The sequence below is a fragment of the Chiloscyllium punctatum genome, chromosome 15 (assembly GCF_047496795.1).
Source record: "Chiloscyllium punctatum isolate Juve2018m chromosome 15, sChiPun1.3, whole genome shotgun sequence".
In the NCBI taxonomy this organism is placed as follows: Eukaryota; Metazoa; Chordata; class Chondrichthyes; order Orectolobiformes; family Hemiscylliidae; genus Chiloscyllium; species Chiloscyllium punctatum.
The window spans coordinates 1,157,377-1,177,872 of NC_092753.1; the positions used below are offsets into that span (position 1 = coordinate 1,157,377).

The 20,496-nt window shown below is 58.8% G+C and overlaps 1 protein-coding gene across 3 annotated transcripts in view; it reads left to right on the forward strand.

Moving 5' to 3' along the window:
• The first annotated feature begins 1,087 nt into the window (after positions 1 to 1,087).
• Positions 1,088 to 20,496, forward strand: part of LOC140485972 (gamma-taxilin-like) — an 89,852-nt gene continuing 70,443 nt past the window's right edge. The window contains exons 1-2 of one of the 3 annotated variants that reach the window (XM_072584430.1): positions 1,093 to 1,217; positions 13,912 to 14,018. Coding sequence is in view for 1 of the 3 variants with exons in the window: in XM_072584429.1 (XP_072440530.1) it covers positions 1,158 to 1,217 (60 nt within the window). In the remaining 2 variants the exon portion in view is untranslated. Of the gene's footprint in view, positions 1,218 to 13,911; positions 14,019 to 20,496 lie in introns of all 3 variants that reach the window. The other 2 variants (XM_072584431.1, XM_072584429.1) reach the window with 2 other exon arrangements.

The following is a 20,496-nucleotide window of genomic DNA, read 5'->3' on the forward strand; positions in this document are numbered from 1 at the left end:
GTCTGATGTGGGGGAGCTGGGTCTGATGTGAGGGAGCTGGGTCTGATGTGGGGGAGCTGGGTCTGATGTGAGGGAGCTGGGTCTGATGTGAGGGAGCTGGGTCTGATGTGAGGGAGCTGGGTCTGATGTGGGGGAGCTGGGTATGTTGTGGGGGAGCTGGGTCTGATGTGAGGGAGCTGGGTCTGATGTGAGGGAGCTGGGTCTGATGTGAGGGAGGTGGGTCTGTTGTGGGGGAGCTGGGTCTGATGTGAGGGAGCTGGGTCTGATGTGAGGGAGGTGGGTCTGATGTGAGGGAGGTGGGTCTGTTGTGGGGGAGCTGGGTCTGATGTGAGGGAGCTGGGTCTGATGTGAGGGAGCTGGGTCTGATGTGGGGGAGCTGGGTCTGATGTGGGGGAGCTGGGTCTGATGTGAGGGAGCTGGGTCTGATGTGAGGGAGCTGGGTCTGATGTGGGGGAGCTGGGTCTGTTGTGAGGGAGGTGGGTCTGATGTGAGGGAGCTGGGTCTGATGTGGGGGAGCTGGGTCTGATGTGAGGGAGCTGGGTCTGATGTGAGGGAGCTGGGTCTGATGTGAGGGAGCTGGGTCTGATGTGAGGGAGCTGGGTCTGATGTGGGGGAGCTGGGTATGTTGTGGGGGAGCTGGGTCTGTTGTGGGGGAGCTGGGTCTGTTGTGAGGGAGCTGGGTCTGATGTGAGGGAGCTGGGTCTGATGTGGGGGAGCTGGGTCTGATGTGAGGGAGCTGGGTCTGATGTGGGGGAGCTGGGTCTGATGTGAGGGAGCTGGGTCTGATGTGAGGGAGCTGGGTCTGATGTGAGGGAGCTGGGTCTGATGTGGGGGAGCTGGGTCTGATGTGAGGGAGCTGGGTCTGATGTGAGGGAGCTGGGTCTGATGTGAGGGAGCTGGGTCTGATGTGGGGGAGCTGGGTCTGATGTGAGGGAGCTGGGTCTGATGTGGGGGAGCTGGGTCTGATGTGGGGGAGCTGGGTCTGATGTGAGGGAGCTGGGTCTGATGTGAGGGAGCTGGATGTTGCTGCTGTTCTGGGCGGGCAGACACCTCTCTCTCTCTCCCTCCCTCTCTCTCTCTCTCCCTCCCTCAGACGCCCTCACTCCGGGCTGTTGTCACTCTCTCACTCCCTCCCTCCCATTCACTTCCGTCACATCATGGCGACGCGGGTTGTACAGGAGGCGAGCAGGCTCGATTTAACGGCGGACGACCCTGAGGTAAAGCGTGTGCGGAGGTTTAGGGCACCGCAGCTGGGGGAGAGGGCCGGGCAAGGCCTGGCTGAGGCCGGGAGGAGGAGGGGGCTGGGCCCGGGCCCGGGCTGGAGGGAGACGGCAGGGGAGAGGACCCGGGCCCGCCGGCTCCACATGGAACAAACGTCAGGGAACCCGGCGGCGGGAGAGGGAGGGCCGGGGGGCTGGGGGCCGGGGCACGGGGCACGGGGGCTGGGGGCCGGGGGGCCCGGGGCTGGGGGGGCCGGGGGCTGGGGGGGCCGGGGGGGGGGCCCGGGGCCGGGGGGGGGGCCGGGGGGGGCCCGGGGCCGGGGGGGGGCCGGGGGGCCGGGGGGGCCCGGGGCTGGGGGGGCCGGGGGCTGGGGGGGCCGGGGGGGGGGGGCTGGGGGGCCGGGGCCGCAACAGCCAGGCTCCGTCCCCCCCGACAAACCCCTCAACCCCCCCCCCCCCCGGGTCAACACCGAGCCCAGGCCCCGCGGCCCTTGGGGGGGGGGAGGGGGGGGAGATGGAGGGGTGACCTCGGGAGGTGAACGGATTAATTAATTAATTGATAAACAAATGAATAATGGTGACGGGGGAAGGAAACGGGCGCCTCACGTGGACCAGGACCAGGAGAGACAGAGAGAGAGGGGTGGGGGGTGGGTGCTGGGGGGGGGGTACTGTGTGGTGGGGGGTGGGGGGGTCTCTGACCCTGGGAACTGGTGGCCTCACTGTCTGGGCACGGTCTGTAAACAGACCCCCTCAACCCCAACACCACCACCACCCATTGACCCCATCTCCCCCATCCCCTATCGCCGCCTCATCGCCCCCTTTGCCCCCCGCCGCCTCATCGCCCCCTTTGCCCCCCGCCGCCTCATCGCCCCCTTTGCCCCCCGCCGCCTCATTGCCCCCTTTGCCCCCCGCCGCCTCATTGCCCCCTTTGCCCCCCGCCGCCTCATCGCCCCCTTTGCCCCCCACCGCCTCATCGCCCCCTTTGCCCCCCGCCGCCTCATCGCCCCCTTTGCCCCCCGCCGCCTCATCGCCCCCTTTGCCCCCCGCCGCCTCATCGCCCCCCTTTGCCCCCTGCCGCCTCATCGCCCCCTTTGCCCCCTGCCGCCTCATCGCCCCCCTTTGCCCCCCGCCGCCTCATCGCCCCCTTTGCCCTCCGCCGCCTCATCGCCCCCTTTGCCCCCCGCCGCCTCATCGCCCCCTTTGCCCTCCGCCGCCTCATCGCCCCCACCACCCCCACTCCCCTTCCTGCATCGTGACATCCCCTCCCCCTCACACCCACCATGCCACCACCTCCCTAACCCCCTACTTTGCCATTCCCCACCTCCAGCCCTGTGTCATGCCCATTCCCCTTCCCCCCCCGTGCCACTCTCCCTCCCCCCGTGCCACTCTCCCTCCCCCCGTGCCACTCTCCCTCCCCCCGTGCCACTCTCCCTCCCCCCCGTGCCACTCTCCCTCCCCCCGTGCCACTCCCCCCTCCCCCCCCGTGCCACTCTCCCTCCCCCCCTCCCCCCGTGCCACTCTCCCTCCCCCCCTCCCCCCGTGCCACTCTCCCTCCCCCCCTCCCCCCGTGCCACTCTCCCTCCCCCCCTCCCCCCGTGCCACTCTCCCTCCCCCCCTCCCCCCGTGCCACTCTCCCTCCCCCCCCTCCCCCCGTGCCACTCTCCCTCCCCCCTCTCCCGTGCCACTCTCCCTCCCCCCCTCTCCCCGTGCCACTCTCCCTCCCCCCCCTCCCCCCGTGCCACTCTCCCTCCCCCCCTCCCCCCGTGCCACTCTCCCTCCCCCCGTGCCACTCTCCCTCCCCCCGTGCCACTCTCCTCCCCCCGTGCCACTCTCCCTCCCCCCTCCCCCCGTGCCACTCTCCCTCCCCCCTCCCCCCGTGCCACTCTCCCTCCCCCCCTCCCCCCGTGCCACTCTCCCTCCCCCCCTCCCCCCCGTGCCACTCTCCCTCCCCCCCTCCCCCGTGCCACTCTCCCTCCCCCCCCTCCCCCCGTGCCACTCTCCCTCCCCCCCTTCCCCCGTGCCACTCTCCCTCCCCCCTCCCCCCGTGCCACTCTCCCTCCCCCCTCCCCCCGTGCCACTCTCCCTCCCCCCCCTCCCCCCCTCCCCCCGTGCCACTCTCCCTCCCCCCTCCCCCCGTGCCACTCTCCCTCCCCCCCCTCCCCCCGTGCCACTCTCCCTCCCCCCCTCCCCCGTGCCACTCTCCCTCCCCCCCTCCCCCCGTGCCACTCTCCCTCCCCCCCCTCCCCCCGTGCCACTCTCCCTCCCCCCCTCCCCCCGTGCCACTCTCCCTCCCCCCCTCCCCCGTGCCACTCTCCCTCCCCCCGTGCCACTCTCCCTCCCCCCGTGCCACTCTCCCTCCCCCCGTGCCACTCTCCCTCCCCCCGTGCCACTCTCCCTCCCCCGTGCCACTCTCCCTCCCCCCTCCCCCCGTGCCACTCTCCCTCCCCCCCTCCCCCCGTGCCACTCTCCCTCCCCCCGTGCCACTCTCCCTCCCCCGTGCCACTCTCCCTCCCCCCGTGCCACTCATCCCTCCCCCCCGTGCCACTCTCCCCTCCCCCCGTGCCACTCTCCCTCCCCCCGTGCCACTCTCCCTCCCCCCGTGCCACTCTCCCTCCCCCCGTGCCACTCTCCCTCCCCCCGTGCCACTCTCCCTCCCCCCGTGCCACTCTCCCTCCCCCGTGCCACTCTCCCTCCCCCGTGCCACTCTCCCTCCCCCCGTGCCACTCTCCCTCCCCCCGTGCCACTCTCCCTCCCCCCGTGCCACTCTCCCTCCCCCCGTGCCACTCTCCCTCCCCCCGTGCCACTCTCCCTCCCCCCGTGCCACTCTCCCTCCCCCCGTGCCACTCTCCTCCCCCCGTGCCACTCTCCCTCCCCCCGTGCCACTCTCCCTCCCCCCGTGCCACTCTCCCTCCCCCCGTGCCACTCTCCCTCCCCCGTGCCACTCTCCCTCCCCCCGTGCCACTCTCCCTCCCCCCCGTGCCACTCTCCCTCCCCCCGTGCCACTCTCCTCCCCCCCGTGCCACTCTCCCTCCCCCGTGCCACTCTCCCTCCCCCCGTGCACTCTCCCTCCCCCCGTGCCACTCTCCCTCCCCCCGTGCCACTCTCCCTCCCCCCCGTGCCACTCTCCTCCCCCCGTGCCACTCTCCCTCCCCCCGTGCCACTCTCCCTCCCCCGTGCCACTCTCCTCCCCCCGTGCCACTCCCCTCCCCCCGTGCCACTCCCCCTCCCCCCCGTGCCACTCTCCCTCCCCCCTCCCCCGTGCCACTCTCCCTCCCCCCCTCCCCCCGTGCCACTCTCCCTCCCCCCCTCCCCCCGTGCCACTCTCCCTCCCCCCCTCCCCCCGTGCCACTCTCCCTCCCCTCCTCCCCCCGTGCCACTCTCCCTCCCCCCCTCCCCCCGTGCCACTCTCCCCTCCCCCCCTCCCCCCGTGCCACTCTCCCTCCCCCCCTCCCCCGTGCCACTCTCCCTCCCCCCCTCCCCCCGTGCCACTCTCCCTCCCCCCCTCCCCCCGTGCCACTCTCCCTCCCCCCCTCCCCCCGTGCCACTCTCCCTCCCCCCCTCCCCCCGTGCCACTCTCCCTCCCCCCCTCCCCCCGTGCCACTCTCCCTCCCCCCTCCCCCCGTGCCACTCTCCCTCCCCCGCCCCCTCCCCCCCGTGCCACTCTCCCTCCCCCCCCTCCCCCCGTGCCACTCTCCCCTCCCCCGTGCCACTCTCCTCCCCCCGTGCCACTCTCCCTCCCCCGTGCCACTCTCCCTCCCCCCCGTGCCACTCTCCTCCCCCCGTGCCACTCTCCCTCCCCCCGTGCCACTCTCCCTCCCCCCGTGCCACTCTCCTCCCCCGTGCCACTCTCCCTCCCCCCGTGCCACTCTCCCTCCCCCCGTGCCACTCTCCCTCCCCCCGTGCCACTCTCCTCCCCCCGTGCCACTCTCCCTCCCCCCGTGCCACTCTCCCTCCCCCCGTGCCACTCTCCCTCCCCCCGTGCCACTCTCCTCCCCCCGTGCCACTCTCCCTCCCCCCGTGCCACTCTCCCTCCCCCCGTGCCACTCTCCTCCCCCGTGCCACTCCCCTCCCCCGTGCCACTCTCCCTCCCCCGTGCCACTCTCCCTCCCCCCGTGCCACTCTCCCTCCCCCCCGTGCCACTCTCCTCCCCCCGTGCCACTCTCCCTCCCCCCGTGCCACTCTCCCTCCCCCCGTGCCACTCTCGCCTCCCCCCGTGCCACTCTCCCTCCCCCCGTGCCACTCTCCCTCCCCCCGTGCCACTCTCCCTCCCCCCGTGCCACTCTCCCTCCCCCCGTGCCACTCTCCCTCCCCCGTGCCACTCTCCCTCCCCCCGTGCCACTCTCCCTCCCCCGTGCCACTCTCCCCTCCCCCCGTGCCACTCTCCCTCCCCCCGTGCCACTCTCCCTCCCCCCGTGCCACTCTCCCTCCCCCCGTGCCACTCTCCCTCCCCCCGTGCCACTCTCCCTCCCCCCCGTGCCACTCTCCCTCCCCCCGTGCCACTCTCCCTCCCCCCGTGCCACTCTCCCTCCCCCCGTGCCACTCTCCCTCCCCCCGTGCCACTCTCCCTCCCCCCGTGCCACTCTCCCTCCCCCCGTGCCACTCTCCCTCCCCCCGTGCCACTCTCCCTCCCCCCCGTGCCACTCTCCCTCCCCCCCGTGCCACTCTCCCTCCCCCCGTGCCACTCTCCCTCCCCCCGTGCCACTCTCCTCCCCCCGTGCCACTCTCCCTCCCCCCGTGCCACTCTCCCTCCCCCCGTGCCACTCTCCCTCCCCCCGTGCCACTCTCCCTCCCCCCGTGCCACTCTCCCTCCCCCCGTGCCACTCTCCCTCCCCCCGTGCCACTCTCCCTCCCCCCGTGCCACTCTCCCCTCCCCCCGTGCCACTCTCCCTCCCCCCGTGCCACTCTCCCTCCCCCCGTGCCACTCTCCCTCCCCCCGTGCCACTCTCCCCTCCCCCCCGTGCCACTCTCCTCCCCCCGTGCCACTCTCCCTCCCCCGTGCCACTCTCCCTCCCCCGTGCCACTCTCCCTCCCCCCGTGCCACTCTCCCTCCCCCCGTGCCACTCTCCCTCCCCCCGTGCCACTCCTCCCTCCCCCGTGCCACTCTCCCTCCCCCCGTGCCACTCTCCCTCCCCCCGTGCCACTCTCCCTCCCCCCGTGCCACTCTCCCTCCCCCCGTGCCACTCTCCCTCCCCCGTGCCACTCTCCCTCCCCCCGTGCCACTCTCTCCCTCCCCCCCGTGCCACTCTCCCTCCCCCCGTGCCACTCTCCTCCCCCCGTGCCACTCTCCCTCCCCCCGTGCCACTCTCCCTCCCCCCGTGCCACTCTCCCTCCCCCGTGCCACTCTCCCTCCCCCCGTGCCACTCTCCCTCCCCCCGTGCCACTCTCCCTCCCCCCGTGCCACTCTCCCTCCCCCCGTGCCACTCTCCCTCCCCCCGTGCCACTCTCCCTCCCCCCGTGCCACTCTCCCTCCCCCCGTGCCACTCTCCCTCCCCCCGTGCCACTCTCCCTCCCCCCGTGCCACTCTCCCTCCCCCCGTGCCACTCTCCCTCCCCCCGTGCCACTCTCCCTCCCCCCGTGCCACTCTCCCTCCCCCCGTGCCACTCTCCCTCCCCCCGTGCCACTCTCCCTCCCCCCGTGCCACTCTCCCTCCCCCCGTGCCACTCTCCCTCCCCCCGTGCCACTCTCCCTCCCCCCGTGCCACTCTCCCTCCCCCCGTGCCACTCTCCCTCCCCCCGTGCCACTCTCCCTCCCCCCGTGCCACTCTCCCTCCCCCCGTGCCACTCTCCCTCCCCCCGTGCCACTCTCCCTCCCCCCGTGCCACTCTCCCTCCCCCCGTGCCACTCTCCCTCCCCCCGTGCCACTCTCCCTCCCCCCGTGCCACTCTCCCTCCCCCCGTGCCACTCTCCCTCCCCCCGTGCCACTCTCCCTCCCCCCGTGCCACTCTCCCTCCCCCCGTGCCACTCTCCCTCCCCCCGTGCCACTCTCCCTCCCCCCGTGCCACTCTCCCTCCCCCCGTGCCACTCTCCCTCCCCCCGTGCCACTCTCCCTCCCCCCGTGCCACTCTCCCTCCCCCCGTGCCACTCTCCCTCCCCCCGTGCCACTCTCCCTCCCCCCGTGCCACTCTCCCTCCCCCCGTGCCACTCTCCCTCCCCCCGTGCCACTCTCCCTCCCCCCGTGCCACTCTCCCTCCCCCCGTGCCACTCTCCCTCCCCCCGTGCCACTCTCCCTCCCCCCGTGCCACTCTCCCTCCCCCCGTGCCACTCTCCCTCCCCCCGTGCCACTCTCCCTCCCCCCGTGCCACTCTCCCTCCCCCCGTGCCACTCTCCCTCCCCCCGTGCCACTCTCCCTCCCCCCGTGCCACTCTCCCTCCCCCCGTGCCACTCTCCCTCCCCCCGTGCCACTCTCCCTCCCCCCGTGCCACTCTCCCTCCCCCCGTGCCACTCTCCCTCCCCCCGTGCCACTCTCCCTCCCCCCGTGCCACTCTCCCTCCCCCCGTGCCACTCTCCCTCCCCCCGTGCCACTCTCCCTCCCCCCGTGCCACTCTCCCTCCCCCCGTGCCACTCTCCCTCCCCCCGTGCCACTCTCCCTCCCCCCGTGCCACTCTCCCTCCCCCCGTGCCACTCTCCCTCCCCCCGTGCCACTCTCCCTCCCCCCGTGCCACTCTCCCTCCCCCCGTGCCACTCTCCCTCCCCCCGTGCCACTCTCCCTCCCCCCGTGCCACTCTCCCTCCCCCCGTGCCACTCTCCCTCCCCCCGTGCCACTCTCCCTCCCCCCGTGCCACTCTCCCTCCCCCCGTGCCACTCTCCCTCCCCCCGTGCCACTCTCCCTCCCCCCGTGCCACTCTCCCTCCCCCCGTGCCACTCTCCCTCCCCCCGTGCCACTCTCCCTCCCCCCGTGCCACTCTCCCTCCCCCCGTGCCACTCTCCCTCCCCCCGTGCCACTCTCCCTCCCCCCGTGCCACTCTCCCTCCCCCCGTGCCACTCTCCCTCCCCCCGTGCCACTCTCCCTCCCCCCGTGCCACTCTCCCTCCCCCCGTGCCACTCTCCCTCCCCCCGTGCCACTCTCCCTCCCCCCGTGCCACTCTCCCTCCCCCCGTGCCACTCTCCCTCCCCCCGTGCCACTCTCCCTCCCCCCGTGCCACTCTCCCTCCCCCCGTGCCACTCTCCCTCCCCCCGTGCCACTCTCCCTCCCCCCGTGCCACTCTCCCTCCCCCCGTGCCACTCTCCCTCCCCCCGTGCCACTCTCCCTCCCCCCGTGCCACTCTCCCTCCCCCCGTGCCACTCTCCCTCCCCCCGTGCCACTCTCCCTCCCCCCGTGCCACTCTCCCTCCCCCCGTGCCACTCTCCCTCCCCCCGTGCCACTCTCCCTCCCCCCGTGCCACTCTCCCTCCCCCCGTGCCACTCTCCCTCCCCCCGTGCCACTCTCCCTCCCCCCGTGCCACTCTCCCTCCCCCCGTGCCACTCTCCCTCCCCCCGTGCCACTCTCCCTCCCCCCGTGCCACTCTCCCTCCCCCCGTGCCACTCTCCCTCCCCCCGTGCCACTCTCCCTCCCCCCGTGCCACTCTCCCTCCCCCCGTGCCACTCTCCCTCCCCCCGTGCCACTCTCCCTCCCCCCGTGCCACTCTCCCTCCCCCCGTGCCACTCTCCCTCCCCCCGTGCCACTCTCCCTCCCCCCGTGCCACTCTCCCTCCCCCCGTGCCACTCTCCCTCCCCCCGTGCCACTCTCCCTCCCCCCGTGCCACTCTCCCTCCCCCCGTGCCACTCTCCCTCCCCCCGTGCCACTCTCCCTCCCCCCGTGCCACTCTCCCTCCCCCCGTGCCACTCTCCCTCCCCCCGTGCCACTCTCCCTCCCCCCGTGCCACTCTCCCTCCCCCCGTGCCACTCTCCCTCCCCCCGTGCCACTCTCCCTCCCCCCGTGCCACTCTCCCTCCCCCCGTGCCACTCTCCCTCCCCCCGTGCCACTCTCCCTCCCCCCGTGCCACTCTCCCTCCCCCCGTGCCACTCTCCCTCCCCCCGTGCCACTCTCCCTCCCCCCGTGCCACTCTCCCTCCCCCCGTGCCACTCTCCCTCCCCCCGTGCCACTCTCCCTCCCCCCGTGCCACTCTCCCTCCCCCCGTGCCACTCTCCCTCCCCCCGTGCCACTCTCCCTCCCCCCGTGCCACTCTCCCTCCCCCCGTGCCACTCTCCCTCCCCCCGTGCCACTCTCCCTCCCCCCGTGCCACTCTCCCTCCCCCCGTGCCACTCTCCCTCCCCCCGTGCCACTCTCCCTCCCCCCGTGCCACTCTCCCTCCCCCCGTGCCACTCTCCCTCCCCCCGTGCCACTCTCCCTCCCCCCGTGCCACTCTCCCTCCCCCCGTGCCACTCTCCCTCCCCCCGTGCCACTCTCCCTCCCCCCGTGCCACTCTCCCTCCCCCCGTGCCACTCTCCCTCCCCCCGTGCCACTCTCCCTCCCCCCGTGCCACTCTCCCTCCCCCCGTGCCACTCTCCCTCCCCCCGTGCCACTCTCCCTCCCCCCGTGCCACTCTCCCTCCCCCCGTGCCACTCTCCCTCCCCCCGTGCCACTCTCCCTCCCCCCGTGCCACTCTCCCTCCCCCCGTGCCACTCTCCCTCCCCCCGTGCCACTCTCCCTCCCCCCGTGCCACTCTCCCTCCCCCCGTGCCACTCTCCCTCCCCCCGTGCCACTCTCCCTCCCCCCGTGCCACTCTCCCTCCCCCCGTGCCACTCTCCCTCCCCCCGTGCCACTCTCCCTCCCCCCGTGCCACTCTCCCTCCCCCCGTGCCACTCTCCCTCCCCCCGTGCCACTCTCCCTCCCCCCGTGCCACTCTCCCTCCCCCCGTGCCACTCTCCCTCCCCCCGTGCCACTCTCCCTCCCCCCGTGCCACTCTCCCTCCCCCCGTGCCACTCTCCCTCCCCCCGTGCCACTCTCCCTCCCCCCGTGCCACTCTCCCTCCCCCCGTGCCACTCTCCCTCCCCCCGTGCCACTCTCCCTCCCCCCGTGCCACTCTCCCTCCCCCCGTGCCACTCTCCCTCCCCCCGTGCCACTCTCCCTCCCCCCGTGCCACTCTCCCTCCCCCCGTGCCACTCTCCCTCCCCCCGTGCCACTCTCCCTCCCCCCGTGCCACTCTCCCTCCCCCCGTGCCACTCTCCCTCCCCCCGTGCCACTCTCCCTCCCCCCGTGCCACTCTCCCTCCCCCCGTGCCACTCTCCCTCCCCCCGTGCCACTCTCCCTCCCCCCGTGCCACTCTCCCTCCCCCCGTGCCACTCTCCCTCCCCCCGTGCCACTCTCCCTCCCCCCGTGCCACTCTCCCTCCCCCCGTGCCACTCTCCCTCCCCCCGTGCCACTCTCCCTCCCCCCGTGCCACTCTCCCTCCCCCCGTGCCACTCTCCCCCTCCCCCACGCCACTCTCCCCCTCCCCCACGCCACTCTCCCCCTCCCCCACGCCACTCTCCCCCTCCCCCACGCCACACTCTTCCCCCCTCCCCCACGCCACACTCTTCCCCCCTCCCCCACGCCACACTCTTCCCCCCTCCCCCACGCCACACTCTTCCCCCCTCCCCCACGCCACACTCTTCCCCCCTCCCCCACGCCACACTCTTCCCCCCTCCCCACGCCACACTCTTCCCCCCTCCCCCACGCCACACTCTTCCCCCCTCCCCCACGCCACACTCTTCCCCCCTCCCCCACGCCACACTCTTCCCCCCTCCCCCACGCCACACTCTTCCCCCCCTCCCCCACGCCACACTCTTCCCCCCTCCCCCACGCCATGTGCCACTCTTTCCTCCCCCCCCCCCCCCCCATGCTACTCTCCCATCCACCAAACCTTGTTACCTGATTTCTGACACACACATACAACTTCATCCCAAAACCCTTTCAAACCCCGAAACCCTTTTTCCTTAATTTCACCCCCCCGCACCCTTCATTCCCCCGCACCCTACACCTCCCCATCCACATCAGCGCATTAATTGACTTATCACTTATTGACTTTAACACCTGCCTGTCCTTCAATGCTGTGCCCTCCTTGCTTACTGTACTCAGGCCTACTTCCTCCCTAACCCCCATTCTCCTCCTCCTTTCCCCTATTGTGCACTGCTGTCCCACTTCCCATCCTCCCTCCCGCTTCCTTTCCTCCCTCCCACACTCCCCCTCCCCATTCCACGAATCTCCCTCACCCCCCGCTTCCATATGCTCCCGCCCCCTCCCCTTCCCCACATGCACCCTGCACCCATTTCCTTCCATAACACACCCCCACCCCCACCCCCACCCCCACCCCCACCACATTCCCTTCCAGAAATGTTGCGAGCTCAGAACAGGGGCCATGGCGTCAAATTCCCTATTTTAACCCCTCCCCCCAACAGACACACACACACACAGACACTGGTTAATGCCAAGCATGCACAAGATGCAGGTGAGGAAAAGGGGAGGGGGCGGGGGTCCTCTTCAAACCTGAGCTGCAATCGGGATCCAGAACATTGCTTTTTTCCATCTTGCCCACATGAACCATGTGTGTCTAGATTATTCATTTTCAATGATGTATCGTTCCTAGCCAGCCTGGTGTGGAAAGTAAGGTGTCTCTGTGTGTGTTTTACGTACCTTGGTTGCGCTCGCACTCCAGGGCCTGTCACTGTGCTGTAGTTGCAGTGTGGACTAGCACATGAGTGGGATCTGCAAGTTAACTCAGCAAAGCATGCTTCTCTTTTAGCGGTAGAGAGGGAGGTGGAAGCAGAAAATCACCTATTTATGCAGAAGATAAATACCACACAGAGTTTAAATTTGATACTGGGACAAAGATTGACTTTGGAGGTTGCAGTAAGGCATCAATCTGTTCAGAGTTTTTGCCATTTGGTTGTATTCATGTTGGTATTCAAGTTAGTTTATGAAAGTATGCCTTTTTTTATAAGTTGGTGCAGCAATTAAAATAGGCAAATAAAGTTTCAAATTAGTGATAGTTGCAGATGCAGTGGTGAACCATTTCCACTTCCAAAGTTACTGCTGAGAGTAACTGTATTGGGCCATAAACGGTGCTGTGTCTCCAAGGATACTATTTATATTGATTTTTGCGATCTGCAGACTGTCATTGCTGTTACTGGACCTTGTCAGTTTACATGAGAAATATCCGATGATGCCTCAGCTCCTCCAACACAATTTCATGTATTTGAGTTGTGGAGACTCCAGTCATGTCTGTAGTATGTAGAATTGTCTTTTTGAGACAGGATGAAGATCTGTGAATTGTGGTGAATCACTAGAGGCCCGCGTTATATTTTTACAGGCCTAATCAGATGGGCTGAGGAGTGCCAAGAGGAGTTTAATCTAGATAATTGTGAGGTGTTGCATTTTGGAAAGGCAAGTCAGGGCAGGACCTATACAATTAATGGGAAGGTTCTGAGGGGTGTTGCCAAATCAAGACCTTGGAGTGCAGGTTCATAGTTCTTTGAAAGTGGAGTCGCAGATAGACAGTGAGTTTGGTACACTTGCTTTTATTGGTCAGTGCATTGAGTATAGGCGTTTGGAGGTGATGTTGCGACTGTACGGGGCATTGGTTAGGCCACATGTGGAATATTGTGTTCAATTCTGGTCTCCCTTCTATAGGAAAGGTGTTGTTAAACATGAAAGGGTTCTGAAGAGATTTACAAGGATGTTGCAAGGGTTGGAGGGTTCGAGCTGAGTAGGCTGTGGCTATTTTCCTTGGAATGTCAGAGGCTGAGGGGTGTCCTTACAGAAGTTTATAAAATCTTGAGGGACATGATAGGGTGAATAGTCAAGGTCTTTTCCCCAGTTTAGGGGACTCCAAAACTAAAAAGCATAGGTTTAAGGTGAGAGGAGAAAGCTTCAAAGGGCACCTAAGGGCCACCTTTTTCAGGCAGAGGATGGTGTGTGTTTGGAATGAGCTGCCAGGGGTAGTAGTGGAGGCTGGTACAATTACAGCATTTAAAAAGTATCTGGATAGGTATAAAAATAAGTAGTAAGGTAAAAACAATGACTGCAGATGCTGAAAATCAAATACTGGATTAGTGGTGCTGGAAGAGCACAGCAGTTCAGGCAGCATCCAACGAGCAGCGAAATCGACGTTTCGGGCAAAAGCCCTTCATCAGGGCTTTTGCCCGAAACGTCGATTTCACTGCTCGTTGGATGCTGCCTGAACTGCTGTGCTCTTCCAGCACCACTAATCCAATAAAAATAAGTAGTGTCTGGAGGGATATGGTCCAAATGGTGGCAGATAGGACTAGATTGATTTAGGATATCTGGTTGGCTTGGATACGTTGGACTGAAGGATCTGTATCATCCTCAGGCATTCAACTCCAGACATGCCCCAAAATATATAAATCCACTGAGGCATTTTTGATGTATTGCATAGAACAGGTCAAAGCCTCCTAAGAATTACAATTGCATATCTTTTAATGAAGTTTCTTATCTGAATACTATCCCCTGAATTACTGTTGCCTGATTTTTTTTTAAATACATATGTAGATTGAGCCAGTCCCTTTTTGAACCTGTCTGAGCTCAGCAATGTATGGGACTTCTCTCAACAAATCCCTGGTCTGGCCAAGGACCACTATATGTAGACACTAAGAAAAAAGCTGAGCCAGTCCTGTGTCTCTGAGCCCTGCTGTGGATGTTGAAGCATGTGATGACTTAACATGGTCTGAAAACACTAGGCATTTTTTGACCCTGTGACCTTTTAATTGACCTCCAGCTCTGACAGGATTGGGAACCAACCTTGTGGATCTTCAAATAGGGGAAAAAGGGGTTGGAGAGCAAACATGTGTCCCTAAACCACTGATCTTCTAAGAGGTACTAGAGGTATATAAGTGCACTCTGAAAGGAGATTCCAATATTTTTGAATGTTTCCCTCCTTACACGTCTGTTTGATAATTTGTATACTTACATGCCTGTTGAATACATGTTCCTCTCGAATAATCAACTTGGCATGTGGTCATGTCATATCATCCATGCAATAATTGGCCAAGACTTTTGTTTCTGGTGAGACGTGTAGTCAACATTAATTAAGTAAAGCAATCTAATGTTTGAATCACAAAATTAGTAAGTAGGTGCACAAATGTTTGTGCTGGCTCTGTAGCAATTGATGTTTCTGCTCATGAAACTGGATTACAAGACCATTTTAAAAAACAAAATGACGTGAACGCGTGTTCTCAATTGTGGTTCAATTCCAGAAGGACTGAGCTGTTATGTGATTTTCAGCAGAGTGTTGTAAGATTTTCCTACATATTTATATCTATAATTGTATGCATATTGTGAAACAAGATCATGGAACAGCAATGACCGTACACTGAATCCAGCATTATGCTAATATCTGAAGTTGGTACTTTTGTTGTACAGTGGTTTGATTTTGTTTGGATGTCTAAAAATCCAAATGACTTGCATTTTGTGGATCATGTTCTGCAATAAAATAATCTTAGTGTAAAATCAATGTTTCTAGGCAAAGGCATGATATATGTGGTTGGGAATATGAAGCAAAGTACGTTTCTGCACGGCCATGTGTAAAATGTTGATAATTCAAGAACGTAACAGAATTGTCACATTGATTGAGTTGGTAGCACGTTCTTTATGTAGAAGGTTCAGTTTTCAAGTTCCAGGACAGGAGCACACAATTAATGTTGGCATTCTACTTTTATACTGAAAGGCTACTTTGGTCAGTATCCTTGTACTGCATTTTCAAGACACTATAATTAGAAGGTCACTTCAAGTCAAAGAAAAGAAGCTTCGCTTTGCTAATCTTCCTTTATCCACACCTTTCCTTTGGCCTCCCTCCAATTTTTCACGTACACTGTATTGTCAGTGACACAATGCAGAGCGAATGTATTGTGTCTCTGATGTTGCCTGACCTGCTGTGCTTTTCCAGCATCACACACTCTACTCTGATTTCACAATCTGTAGTCCTCACTTTCTCCGCTTCACTGGGTAGGTCAACATATGTTGTTCAACACGAATTGGTTTCCATGTCAACACCTCACTAACTCTATGTTATCCTCATCTATCCTGATGCCTCCATTGCCTATTTTGTTTTGTCTGCTTCCTATTAACTACTCAAACTGAAACCATTGTTTTTGGCTTGCCCTCCATTAAAGCTTACTGTCTTATTGATTATGTACTCCTTCTTGGAATCCTATGATTGGAACTGTACAGCCTCAGGGTCATCATTGATGCTAGATTTTGCTTCCAGATCCATAACTTATCACAGATGCCACCTCACTTTTCTTTAATGGTGAGGTTGCCTGTCTCTGCATTGTCGAGTCTCTTGCTGAAATGATCATTCTTCAGATTCTCCTGCTCTAGTGCTCTGCTGGCTGTCTCCCATCCTCCACAATCTTAAACTCACTCAAAACCCTGCTAACATCATAATTCACATTGCATCCTGCCTAGCCAATCACCCCTGTACTCATTTATCTCTGTTAGCTGCTGGTCCACCAACATCAGGGACTTACATTACGTTCTCGGACCAAGCTTTTGGTTACTGTTCCTAATATTACCTAAAGCTTAAGTATTTTGTCAGGTTACCCTCTTAAAAATGCCTTGCGTTCAAACCTCTATGACTATAAATTAGGTGTTCTTGTAGCACAGTCGTAGTGCCCTTACCTTTGAGCTAGAAGGTCTGGGTTTGTGTCCCACCTGTGCCAGAGGTTATTCAGATTGATTGATTAAATAATTATAAATGTCAACTCGTGAATTCCTAGTGGCTGGTATAGTCTGTTATTGTACATTATTACTGTTCAGCCCATGATCAGAAATGGAACCAGCCTCATACGTCATTGCCTTATGCAGCATCTATACAGCTTAAATTTGACCTAGTGTCCTAATTACACAGACAACCTGCAACCCTTGCCTACAGCTGTCGATTCAGTCACCAGAACTCCTTGGATAGCATTCCTGATAGGACAGGAGAATTTTCACTGTGACTATTGCCAAGAAGATGGATTGTAACTTTATGTATTCCCAGATTCTGAATGTGGAATTGTATCAAATACATGTGTGATGTGAAGGTGCAGTAAAAGTATTATCCCCCAGACTCTGTATTTGTTCTCCAGTAATTAATTGTTTTCGGAGGTGTGGGTGGGGAGGGGAAGGAGTCTTTATTATGATAGCACGTTTGAAATTCCATCAGCTTTTAATTCACAATGTTAGCCTTTTTTTAGCCTCCGCAATAAACAATATTGAGCAGTCATAAACAGCTGGAAATGAATCCTAATTGGGGATGGGGATATGTAAATAGCCAACCAGATTAAGTTTAATTAATGGTATACTACCTTTAATTTCCACACCCTTCTATTTTTAAAGAAGATTTGCACTTTGTATATAATCCAGTATCACTTTGTTTCCTGAATCAACAGCTCTTTATTTTATGTGACAGCTTGTGTTAACTCTGTTTAAAGCTCCTATCCCTGTTTCAGTGATGTGAAAACAGTCTTATACGTTCCAGTACAATAGGCACCAATTATTAAATAAATCTTGCACCCAAGAGTGTGTAAAATGAGTTGGTTTGTTATTAAGTGATTGTGTTTTAATATTTTGAAAATCAAATGAGGAGCTTTTTTATTCAGAGTTATACTTCAAACACAGTTAAATAGTAAATCTCTCAATTGGTGCATTGCACAAGCTGTTGTATGTCATCAGTTTGCATGATATCCATGTATTTAAGATCATAGAATCAACATGAGAAGTCAACATGGAATACATTAGTCTGCAGTGTGGAGACTTTCATTAATGTTAGAATGATAGATTCATGAGAGAAGAGGCGACCATTTGGCCCATCATGCACCGGCTGATTTATAAAAGCAATCCAGTTAATTCCTGCCTTCCACCTTTTGTTCTGCGGATTATAGCACCTTTCTGTCCCCTGCTTACTTATCCTTTAGCAAATAGAAGTAAGTTCTTTCTATTCACTGCATCAAGATCCATTGTAATTTTTCAAGCCTCCTTTAATCTCCCTTAAAATGCCTGTTTTTGCAAGGTAAACAACCCCAACTTGTCCAGTCTTTTTTCACAGCCAAAATGCTCCATTCCTTGCAGAGTCCCAATACATTTTTATAGTGCCTCTTCTCAATAATTACTTTCTGGTTGTAATGGCATGAGCAGAACAGTATGGAGTGCTTCAGCTGCTGTCAAGCCAGCGTTCTCTATAGATCAAGAAGAACCTCCCAGCTTTTATTCTGGAGACCGTGAGCAAAAAAATGAAAGTATCCTGTATACCCTCTTGAAATCCTGAGTGACATGTCCTGCAGCCTGAAGATATGTGCAAAAATGCTTCAGGGTTCTTCTGTTCCTCTGGTTTTTGGTCCTTGTGTATTCCCATGCATTGTTTGTTCTCCCCAAGTGCATCACCCCTCAATTCTGTGGACTGAATTCTATTTAGCACTATTCCACCCACCTGATTAGTCTGTTGGTCTCATCATTTCTCTCTCACTAACAACCATGTGGCCAATTTTTGCATCCTATGAATATTTCTTAATAATGCTGCTTACATTTAAGTCCAGATCATTGCAAAAACAGCCAGAAACCCAAGATTGAATCTGTGCAGGCCCTCAACCAGAACTATTCCTCCAGTCACAAAAACATCCGTTGACCATAACTCGACTTCATGCAATTGAATCAATTTTTAATCCAACTTTCCACTTCTTTTTGCTTTTAATTTTATGACTAGTCTGTCATGCATGCTTCTTTGATGGTTAACTTGATTTCTGTAATTGTGGCGTCACGTGTAGGCCAGACCAGATGAAAATGACAGATTTCCTTCTGTAAAGCACATTAAAGGACCTGCTGAGGCCTGCACTGGGCAGGGTAGAGGCCTGGACCAGAGATGGATGAGGAGGCTAGGACTCTGAGGCAGCCTGCGTTTTGCCTTTGAGTGTTGGGAGGGCTGTTGGTATATGGGGGACACCACAGGGGGAGAGGGAGAAAGGCTGCTGCGAAGAAACGAGGTAAACTTCAAAATAAACTGAATGCTTTTTAACTTTTATTTTAGTGTGCAGGGTCCATTGTGCAGCACCATCTTTAGACCGGTAGCTTCTTTCTATAGCTTGAGAGGGCTGTCCACTTTCTTTCTGATCTTTTAACCACCTTCTACTCCATGTATTTGTTGACATTTATCCAAGGTGTGTGGATTTGTGAGGGACATCCCTTTGTCTTCGTGGGGACATATTTGATTCTTCTTGGATGCCTCCCCCACTCTGACTCAGGTTTACTTTCTAGTACCTATTTCCGATCCGCTTTTGCCAAATCGCACCTCAGCTCTGCAAAATGAGCCTTTCCCTGGTTTGAAACTTTTATTCTCTTTGTCTTCATCCTTTCCCATAACTGCTCCGAACCTTAGTAATTTTTGATCGTATGACTAAAATACTATCCCACTGGTATCCTTTCCAACTGACCAGATTCATTCATTAAAACTAAGTCCCAATTGCCCTTTTTTTGGTTAGACATACTACATATTAATCAAAAATAGTTCTCCCTAATGTAGTTTCAGAATTCTATGCCCTCCACCATTTATAGTTATTGCAATTTCTGTTAAGATTGTTGAAATCCCTCACTATTAATGATATTTTACTTATGTATTTTCAGCAGATAGTCTGCAGGTTTGCTGCTGTATCTCTATTTGATTGTTTGGGGTCCATAAGTACACTCCACACAGCATAATGGATTTATCTTTGTTCTTCGGCTCAATTCATGGATCTTCATTTAATGACCCTTCAAGCATGTCATCATTTCTCATAGCTGTGATTATTTCTTTAACTAATATTTCTTTAACCTATTTCCCCCACTTTGTTCCCAATGAAAGTAGTGATCAAGTGATCATGATTTGGTTATAGAAGAAACAGATCTAATGCACTGCAATGGTGAAAGCTTTTTCAGTGATCCCACTGTTGCGTTGTAATCCAAAGAGGCAGGTCCTCTTGCATAGAAAGAGACCATACAGTCGCCTGAGTCTGCTTACCATTCATTGTGATCAGTGCTGATTACCTGCGTCAGATACACTTTCCGTCCTCAAGTCCCTAGATTGCCCAAGAGTGTGAAAGAGCAGCTTTGATTATGTGAATCAACTGGGTAGCCACAGCCCCCTGTGGTGAATCATTCTGAAGTTTCCCAACCCCCTGAAGAAAGTTCTCCTCTCCATCCTACATGTTGGACCCCTTATCCTGAGACTGAGAGAGTCATGTTCTAAATTTCCTGGTTGGAGAAAACAGCCTCTGTGTTTACCCTTCAGTCCCCTTTGGAATGTTTCCCCCTGAACACCCCTAAACTGGAGGGAGTATAGACCCAATTACTTGAGCCACTTATCATAGAGCATCTCTCATCCCAGCAATCAGCCTAGTGCATGTTTGCTGTGTCTCCTCCAAGGCAAATACGTCCTTCCTTGGATATAGAAACCAAAACTGCACATAACATTCTAGGTGTGACCTCACCAAAGTCCTGTGCAATTGTTAGCTCAACTTCCTTGTTATTGCAGTTATTTTATATGAACCTGCTCAGACATGTCATGACACACCTCTGGGGCAGGTGGGATTTGAACCTGGGTATTCTGGTCAAAGGTAGTGACATTTTCTAATGTGCTGAAGAACCCTGTCCTTATCCCAAGGCGAACTTGTAACATTTTTATACTTTAAACAAATTCTGCTTTCCTGCTCTTTATTACCAAAGTGAATAACCTCTCACTCATGCTCCACATCGTGCTCCATCTGTCACCTTGTTGTCCACTTTTTTTCAACTGCTATATCTCTAGTACAGTCTTTTTGCTCTCCTCACAGCTTATATTCCCACTGAGCTTTGTACCATTAGCTTACAAAGATACAGGTTGTTCTGCGCTAACATGCGCTTTATCAAGGTGAATTAGCTGTGCTGCAATTTAAGAATTGGTGGCACTGTTTCTAAAGCGCGAACTTTAAAAATGTATGTTAGCTGTAACACGATTACATCACCAACACTTGAAGCACTGTTTCTAAAGTACGATTTTCTATAATACAGGGTTGCACAAGAACACAACCATTGTGTTATAGAGGTACTTCCCGTACATGACTCTCAATATCTTTATTAAAGTCATGAATGTGGATTGCAAACAATGATAGGCTCAGTGCTGATTGTTGTGGCATTTCCCTAGTCAGACTTTTGACTTGAAAATGCATAAAGTATCCTCTCCTTCTATCCATTAACTAATTCTCCAAACTTGCTATTATAATGCCTCAGCTGCCTGAATGCTTATATTTCATATTCCGTTTTTGTGGTGCCTTTTGAAAATAAATTGGGAGTTAACTGCAATTTTATGGCTGTGCAG